This window comes from Urtica dioica, chromosome 6 (genome assembly GCF_054948205.1).
Source record: "Urtica dioica subsp. dioica isolate 48M chromosome 6, U.dioica_male_clone48M_v1_H2, whole genome shotgun sequence".
NCBI classification, from domain to species: Eukaryota; Viridiplantae; Streptophyta; class Magnoliopsida; order Rosales; family Urticaceae; genus Urtica; species Urtica dioica.
In genome coordinates, this window is record NC_142761.1 from 36,674,686 (window position 1) to 36,683,113 (window position 8,428).

Consider the following 8,428-nt stretch of genomic DNA (forward strand, 5'->3'; position numbering starts at 1 on the left):
TTCACGAAGAGATGTTGATCTAAACACGGTCTACGATGTTCAAAAAGTACTTGCCTTTAATCTCAATGTTATCCCCTCCTTCTAGCGCCAAAATGTTGACATACAAAAATGGTACAACAATTGTCCTGCGAGGAACACTAGGGTCCGAGTAGGGAGCCCCGACCACACATAGGTTCCAGGTAGGATTTTCTCTATATACAGACGAATCTAGTACAAGAGAGCAGGGGTGACCGTGCTCTTGATGAGCTGCCTACGTACCCGCGTTTGCGGGATCAGGTCATGACGTAGTTCAAGAATGTGGATGAGGGTGCTTTTGGATAGGTGAGATTTCCGGCGTATATTCCTCTCTCTTTCTTTGTTGATTTGCTTCCCTTTTATAGAGTTGAGTTTGGAGATAATGGGGAGTTCAAACCCATGATCTAGAAGTTACTTTGTAACTTCCCCATTATCCTTGTGAGTGGGTGGTTATCATGCATAACCGCTTGGTAGTTATTTTTATTAGAGTAACCATCGAGTACGTGTTCTCAGGTGGTTTTAAATAATGATATGACCACATTTTCTTAGTCTTCCGACGAGGGTCCGACCACATACTCGGAGGGTCCGACCACATGGGTCCGAGCACAAGGGTCTGAGTACATTCTTGACCTTGCTAATTTTATGTGTAACATCAACGATGATAAAACAGAGGATACGCGTATCAGTGATATCAATATTGATGAAACAGAAGATACGTCTTCTAGTATAAATACTGGATCGTAGTACAAAATCTGTTACTCATTATTTGATTGCCGATTAGAATATTGGATCGTATGTGGAATTAGTATAGACTGAAAAAAGAGTTATCTTGTACGTGGTAATATTAATGACTGGATTATTGCTACTCTTAGTGATATCCCATTATAAAATATGCGGACCGTTTTATTCTGTGAAAATAAAATTTTATCCCCTCTAACCGTGTATGCTGTAAAATAAAGGAAATGGAAAAATATAGATTGAGCATTAATCAAATTGATTTTTTAGTTTAATATTTAGACCTCTGACCATGAACTTAAAAAACGATAATTAACGAATCAATCATTTAAGCAAGAAACAAAAATAAGTTTATCAAATCTATATAATTAGAAATAAATTTATACATTCAATTGCATACACCAATTTCCAGTTATCAACGCCAGTCAATCACTATAAATACGCGCACCCCAACACCAAATACGAAGTACATTCAATTCATATCTTGTTTTACAAATCCTCAACCATGAATCTTCATATTTTACTCGTTGTTGTTGTCTTGCTGTCCGCTACTGGATTTAGCCAGGGCGATCCGCTTGAAAAAGTAACAGTTGAAATAAAAAACGACATTAACCCTAACACAGGGCTGACAGTCCAGTGCAAGTCCAAAGACGATGACCTCGGGCCCCACATCCTCGAAAAGGGACAGGCGTTCTCGTTCAAGTTTAAAGTCAATTTCTTTCAGACGACCCTTTTCTTCTGTAACTTCCGGTGGAAGTCACCGGAGGGAAAAATCGAAAGCAAGTGGTTCAACATCTACAGCGCGAGAGACGATCGCATGACTTGTTCAATGTGTCGATGGTTGGTCCACGAACAAGATATGTGTCGCTACATACCGGCGATTCAGAATTACAGATGCTTCCCTTATAAGTAAAAATGCAAGGGTCTACATTAATTAAGACTATTTGCTTTTATCTGTTTTAATTAAAAAGGAAATGTTGTTGATGTGTGTTTCAGTTTATCTATTGTTCATCATTTTATTTTTATGAAAGGTCGTCCGATTATGAAAGCGATGTTATGTTTCTGTGTCTCAGTATGTGGTCAAGTTAGGGTATTTCTGAAAGCATGTTAAAGTCATAATGATCTGCTATAGTAACATAATAATTTACTTGAGAAGGCCAGCAATAATTTCGTGAGAAATTGTCCTATTTGCCACTCTTTTGATAACTTTTTCCCACATTCCACTAAAACCTTAATTTGTCCCAAAATGTCACCAAGACAAGTGTAAAAAGTCAAGTTTGCCATTCACTATCTATTTTCTTTACAAATTGGCATCTATGTTTACTCAGCCATTTTCTCCCGAAATGAAGACCGAATTGTTCTCCTATTTCTCATATCAAACTCAAACTTTTCTCATTTTCCCTCTCTCTCACGTCAAAACCGTCGAACTTCTCTCTCTCTCTCTCTCTCTCTCTCTCTCTCTCTCTCTGTAACTGCATGTAACCTCCGGGAAACCGTCGAATCAAACCCACCCATTTCGTCTCTACAGTAACTCTCTTTTCTGAACCCACTCAAACCCATCACTTCTCACCCGAACCCCTAACATCGAGAAGAAAAATGGCGGACTCAAATCCATCACCCCTGCGTCCGACACCCCCGCGTCGGAGTCCTCGAATCGTAACTAAAGTCCCGGAGGAGCCGGCAAGTCCAATGCCGGCTCGGAAACGGAAAACAACAACTTCGCCCAAACCCAAACCCCGGACGAAAATCGCGGCGGCGAAGCCCCCAAAGAGGAAGAACATCATGGCGAGTTCGTCCGACACGGAAGAGGAAGAACTGGTTCCCAAAAAACCCCGTACGAGAATGGGAACTTCAAAGGTTAGTGTTGTTGATGAAATTTTCTTGATTTTTCCGAATATTAGTCTCTGAACATGGGAATCGGTTCATCTCTGAATATTTGTTGGTGATTTTGTCTCTGAATACGTGTTGGAATATTTGTCTCTGAACATGAGAATCGGTCTGTATTGTTGTTGTATTTGTCTCTGAATACTCATAATGTTGTTGTATTTGTCTCTGAGTAGATATCAACAATGTTGACATCGATGTCAACATTGTAGACATATATGTCAACATTGTTGAAATCTATAAGAACAGTGGACAATGATGTCAACAATGTTGACAACAGATGTCAACATTGAAGACATCAGATGTCAACATTGAAGACATCTGATGTCAACATTGTTGACATCTGATGTCTACATTGTTGACATCAGATGTCTACTCAAAAGGGAAGATCAACCTTCCCTCATTTCTGTATCCACTACAGATTTGGGCATTCGAGACGATGCATGTGTTCACGTCACTCGCGGTGTGTGGCAAAGTGTCAGAAACAGCTATTCCACTGATGCGACGCTGGAAATCGGTGACGACTCATGTGTTGGAAAACACTTTCCAAAACATCGATTTTCAATCGGAGGAGTTAGCGTTCAACACCATCGGTGAGGATCACTTTTTTAAGCCAGATGAGCAGAAGAAGAAGAAAAAAAACAAAAAAGGCAAAGCAGATGTAAGTAAATATTGTTGAAATAGATATATTGTTGACGTTATTGATAAATCTCATTTTTGACATCTATTGCTGATATTACAGGCTCGGATTCGGATTGAATCTGCTGGAGACACGTTCCGCCCATCCAAAACTATATTTAAGTTAGATGAAAAGAAGAAGAAGAAAAACCAGAAAGACAAAGCAGAGGTAATTACTTTCTGTCTTCGTTGAGATTTGTTGAAAGAGATGTTGACATCTCATGTCAACAATGTTGACGTCTGAATGTCAACAATGTTGACATATGATGTCAACATTGTAGACATCTCATGTCAACAATGTTGATGTCTGAATGTCAACAATGTTGACATCTGATGTCAACGTTGTAGACATCTCATGTCAACATTGTTGACATTCAGACGTCAACATTGTAGACATCTCATGTCAACATTGTTGACATTCAGACGTCAACATTGTTGACATACAGACAATGTCAACAAACAATAGATATATTATTGACATTATTGATAAATTGTTGAGATTTATTGTTGATATTACAGGCTAGGATTGAATCTGAAGGTGACACATCCCTCCCTCCCGACTCCGAGGTAATATGGACTGATCTTTAACATGTAGATAACATAACATATGGCTTGTCAAATTATCACATCTTTAATTTTTCACAGGCTCGGTTGAAGAGTGTCGAAGACACGGTCAACCACTTGAAAGGAGAGTGGAGCTTGTTTAAGATTGACATGAAACATGAATTCAAGTCATTCAAGACAAGTATGAATAAACAGTTTATGGAATTGTCCCGCAAGATTGTCGAGCCGGTGGATCGACAAGAAGACAGTCAAGTGGAGGCTTTGCCTCGAGAAGTTGAAGAAGAGCCCGTGCCGCCACAAGAAGACATGCAAGTTGAAGAAGAGCAAGAAGACGAAGAAGATGAAGAAGAAAAGAAAGATAAAGAGAAAAAAGATGACGACGAGAATGGAGATGATGAAAAGGGAGATGAAGAGAAGCAAGATGAAGAGAAGAGAGACAATGATGATTCAGAACAGATGGAAAAGGAGGGGAAGACACAAGCCGAAGAAGGTAATATTATTACAATATACGATTCAGAACAGATGGAAGGGGAGGGGAAGACACAAGCCGAAGAAGGTAATAGACTTCTAATGTTGTTGACATGAGATGTCAACATTGTTGACATGATAACAACTTTGTTGACATCTCATGTCAACATTGTTGACATCTCCTGTCAACATTGTTGACATATTATGTCGACAATGTTGACATCTCATGTCAACAATGTTGACAATTGTTGACATGTATAGTATTTTTTGAAATATGTTTAACGTAATGTCTGGTCTCCTTTTTATAGGCCCTGTTCACGAAGACAGCCAAATAGAAGACAGTCAAGAAGAATTGACTGAATCACAGTCTAAAGCCCGCATGCTGCAGTTGGATGCTGAACAGTACGAGGATGATATGTATGATGACAGTCAACTAATATGGGTTGGCTCGGTTCCTGAGGGAAAAACAGTACAGGAGATGGAGGTCGAGATCAACGATGCTCGGGACAAGGAAAATCGGGACTCTTGGCAGCTGGTGCCAATAAACATAGAAGATTCACCGAAGCGACCGACAAGAGTCATTCGACCTCCAGAAAAATACACTCCAACTCAAGTCCCAAAGCCATTTATGAAGTTGGTAAAAGGTGTCGATCGGGTACAAAAGATTCCGCTGTCTCCTCCTTTAGATCCAACTTCTCTTGCAGACGTCCTTATAATGGAGACATGGCTGAAGATTGGAGTGAGGAAGAGTAAGGACGAAGAAGGCCGTTGGTACTCGAAAAAGGAAGACAAAATGCCATGGTGGTGGAATTTCACGGAACTTGAAGTGCGATCAAAATCCTTTTTCTACACGATGTGGACGCCCGAAGAGTGGCTCTCCGATCAGGTAAATCCTTTCTCTATCAGTTTATTTGTATGATATTTTTGATCCCTAACATCATATGTCTACATTGTTGACATATGATGTCAACAATGTAGACATCGTATATCAACAATGTAGACATCTTATGTCAACAATGTAGACATCTGATGTCAACATTGTAGACATCTGATGTCAACAATGTAGACATCTGATGTCAACATTGTAGACATCTCATGTCAACAATCTAGACATCTGATGTCAACATTGTTGACATCTTATGACATCTAACGTCTACAATGTTGTTATTTGATGTCATCCTATCTATATCATGCTTACATGTCTATTCATTGTAATTGCAGCCTGTCGATGTTATATCATAGTACCTTAGGAAGAAGCGGTGGTTGGGTCAACTAAAAGATTCGTTCACAATAATGAACGTTTTCTTTCACAACTACTGTATCCAAGGATATGAATCGTGGGTAAAGTGTGAGAACAAGGATGAATTTGATTGGGCAAATCAGTCCCGTATCGTGGACTACATAACTGCCACAAACAAATCCTTGAAGCACTCATGGCCATGGGTGGACGTTGATGTCGTATACGTGCCTGTTTGTCACGCTGATAGGTCGCACTGGCTCCTTCTACTTGTGAACATTCGGGAGCGGTCTATTACAATATACGATTCAATGTCCGAAAACAAATACCATAGGCAAATGGTGACGGCCCACGTGCAAATGGTGACATCCGAGTATCAACAATGTATGTCAACAATGTTGACATAGATGTCAACAATGTTGACATCCGAGTATCAATAATGTTGACATCCGAGTATCAACATTGTTGACCTACATATCAACATTGTTGTCATGTATGTCAACATTGTTGACATCTGAAATCACAAAACCAAACAAGTATGAACTCACAATAATATCTGATATTACAAACAAAGTACAGGATAATATAATATCTGAAATCACAAACAAAGTAGACAATTCTTTGAAATCAACAAAAAAAGGTTGACAAAGGAGGTTAGGTCAATGGAGTTGCACTATTACAAGTTTGACGATTGTGACCAATTTCCCCGCAACGCGCACACTTGCGCCTAATAACATCCTCTCCTTGAGAGGGTATTCTTCGCTTTTTTGGCCTACCGGCGGCACGTGCCTGGTGCTGAGGCGCAAGAACGGTGATATTCTCCACCTTAGGGGGAATATCTCAACTCGAAATGTCGCCATGAGGATGATGTACAGCTACGTAGGTTGCCCACAAATACTTTGTCGTATATACCTTCAAAATAAAGCTCTCAACTGGACGGTTGCGAACTCGGCAAGCCGCGATTGCGTGTGGACAAATAAAATCATGCGCCTGCCATCGATGACAGGAACAGGTTCTATCATCTAAATTAACGGCATATACGATCCCCTCTTTGTCTACTACCTCAAACTCGTTGACTGAAGATGGTCTGACCTATTATACAAAAAAGGTTAATTAGATATAGTTATGAACAATGAAGTCAACAACGTATATATGTCAACATTGTAGACATAGATGTCAACAATGTAGACATAGATGTCAACAATGTAGACATCAGATTACACATATCAATGATTATTAAACACTTACAGTCATTCGAACAGCATATCCAATGTACTTGTCCGCTCTGGCGTGGTATTCTTTTGTCAGAATCGTTTGTGTTTTTTCCGCAACTTCTCGACGTTCATAAAACCATTTCATACTCCTCTCTCTTAGCCAATCCATCAACTTTGCAACTGGAAACTGTCTCACTTTTACGTTTAATGCATTCAATGCTTCCGCGTTGTTGTTCGTCATGATACCGTACCTTTTCTCCGTGAACATACACCGTGCCCACCTATGGTTCCCGACATCATTTGCCAAGTATCGACGTATTTCCGGATTTTCAGCGTCCAACATGACCATGTAACTTTCCCATTCACTCATCGTGTATGCCTTTGCGGCACCGTAAAATTTCCACTTCACATCCTTCGTAATCCCCTTAAAAGCAGTCTTCAAATTACCGACGAGGTGGAACATGCAAAAACCATGATAACAATTCGGAAATACCGTCCTCACGCCATTGATTATGCCAGCGTGTCTGTCAGATACAAATACCTGATTCTCCCGTTCCCCATATGCGTCCTTCAATTTGGCGAAGAAGTAAGTCCACGCCTCGTTAGATTCCGAAGGACCAACACAATAGGCTAACGGATATATTTGCTTGTTTCCATCCATCCCACACGCTGTATACAACGTTCCTTTATAATAGTTCTTCAAATGGGTACCATCAACGATAATCACAGGTCTAAGGTACTCCCAACCACTTCTCCAAGGGCCGAGTGCCATGAAAAAACTGACAAATACGCCGCCCGCACCAGTGACTAGGTCAAAAAAAATAACCGGGATTCTTAGTCTCGATCATGTACCTTAACTTGACTACATCGAACAACATCAAGTGTTTTTGTAAAGCCTTTTTATTAGCATACAGTGCGTGACGCTCAATATATACAGGGGAATGGACATCCAAAACAATAGTATCATCGTCTGCACCGCTCCTAGTAGATGAACTTGGGACGCTATGTGAATTCAGCGGCGAATACAGTGGAGGATTGGAGTTGCGTGGTGGTGGAGGAGATCGTGGTGGCGGCGGATGAGGGTTTTGTGGTGGAGGCGAGTTTCGCAGTGGAGACGAGTTTTGTGGTGGTGGCGAGTTTCGCAGTGGAGACGAGTTTTGTGGTGGAGACGAGTTTCGCAGTGGAGACGAGTTTGGTGGTGGATGCGAGTTTCGTGGTGGAGGCGAGTTTCGCATTGGAGACGACATTGGTGGTGGAGGTGAGTTTCGTGGTGGAGACGAGTTTTGTGGTGGAGGACAGTTTTGTGGTGGTGGAGAATCTCGTCGTTGTGTCACATCGTCAAATAACATAAACTCATCTAATCCCATAGTTTGATTAGGAGTTGGGACCGAACCACACCCCTCCTCCTCCTCGGCTATAGATGGCATGTCGGAAAATCTTATAGGTAGATTTCCAACACAACCACTACCACGGCTGTTGGGAGTGGATCCAATCCCTGCTGAATCGGGACCCGATTGTTTTTCGTTTACTTCCAATATCAATTGAAAATTCTCCATGTCATCTTCTCGTCTTCTCCGCAAATATAAGAAACCTTTGAGCGTGTCATCGTTGGTTATCTCAACAGGCTGCACTG

General features: G+C 40.9%; 1 protein-coding gene and 1 pseudogene across 1 annotated transcript; one reads left to right on the forward strand and one right to left on the reverse strand.

Annotated features, from left to right (window-relative positions):
- Nucleotides 1-1,255: 1,255 nt before the first annotated feature.
- Nucleotides 1,256-1,663, forward strand: LOC149393857 (S-protein homolog 29 pseudogene; annotated as a pseudogene).
- Nucleotides 1,664-6,051: 4,388 nt separating this feature from the next.
- Nucleotides 6,052-7,456, reverse strand: LOC149393858 (uncharacterized). Its single transcript, XM_089618191.1, has 3 exons — nt 6,830-7,456; nt 6,592-6,673; nt 6,052-6,137 (listed from the first exon to the last, which is right to left on the reverse strand). The coding sequence occupies exons 1-3, from the start codon at nt 7,454-7,456 to the stop codon at nt 6,052-6,054; spliced, it is 795 nt and encodes a 264-aa protein (XP_089474317.1).
- Between the last annotated feature and the right edge of the window lie 972 nt (nt 7,457-8,428).

Bases quoted from the DNA above. Each gene is read 5' to 3' on its own strand.
- LOC149393858 (XM_089618191.1), bottom strand. From the start codon at position 7,456: ATGGATGGAAACAAGCAAATATATCCGTTAGCCTATTGTGTTGGTCCT. The intron at 6,674-6,829 runs GTAAGTGTTTAA...TTTGTATAATAG, and splicing joins GATATGCTGTTCGAATGACT to GTCAGACCATCTTCAGTCAA. The intron at 6,138-6,591 runs GTTCCTGTCATC...TTGTAATATCAG, and splicing joins TAATTTAGATGATAGAACCT to ATATTATTGTGAGTTCATAC.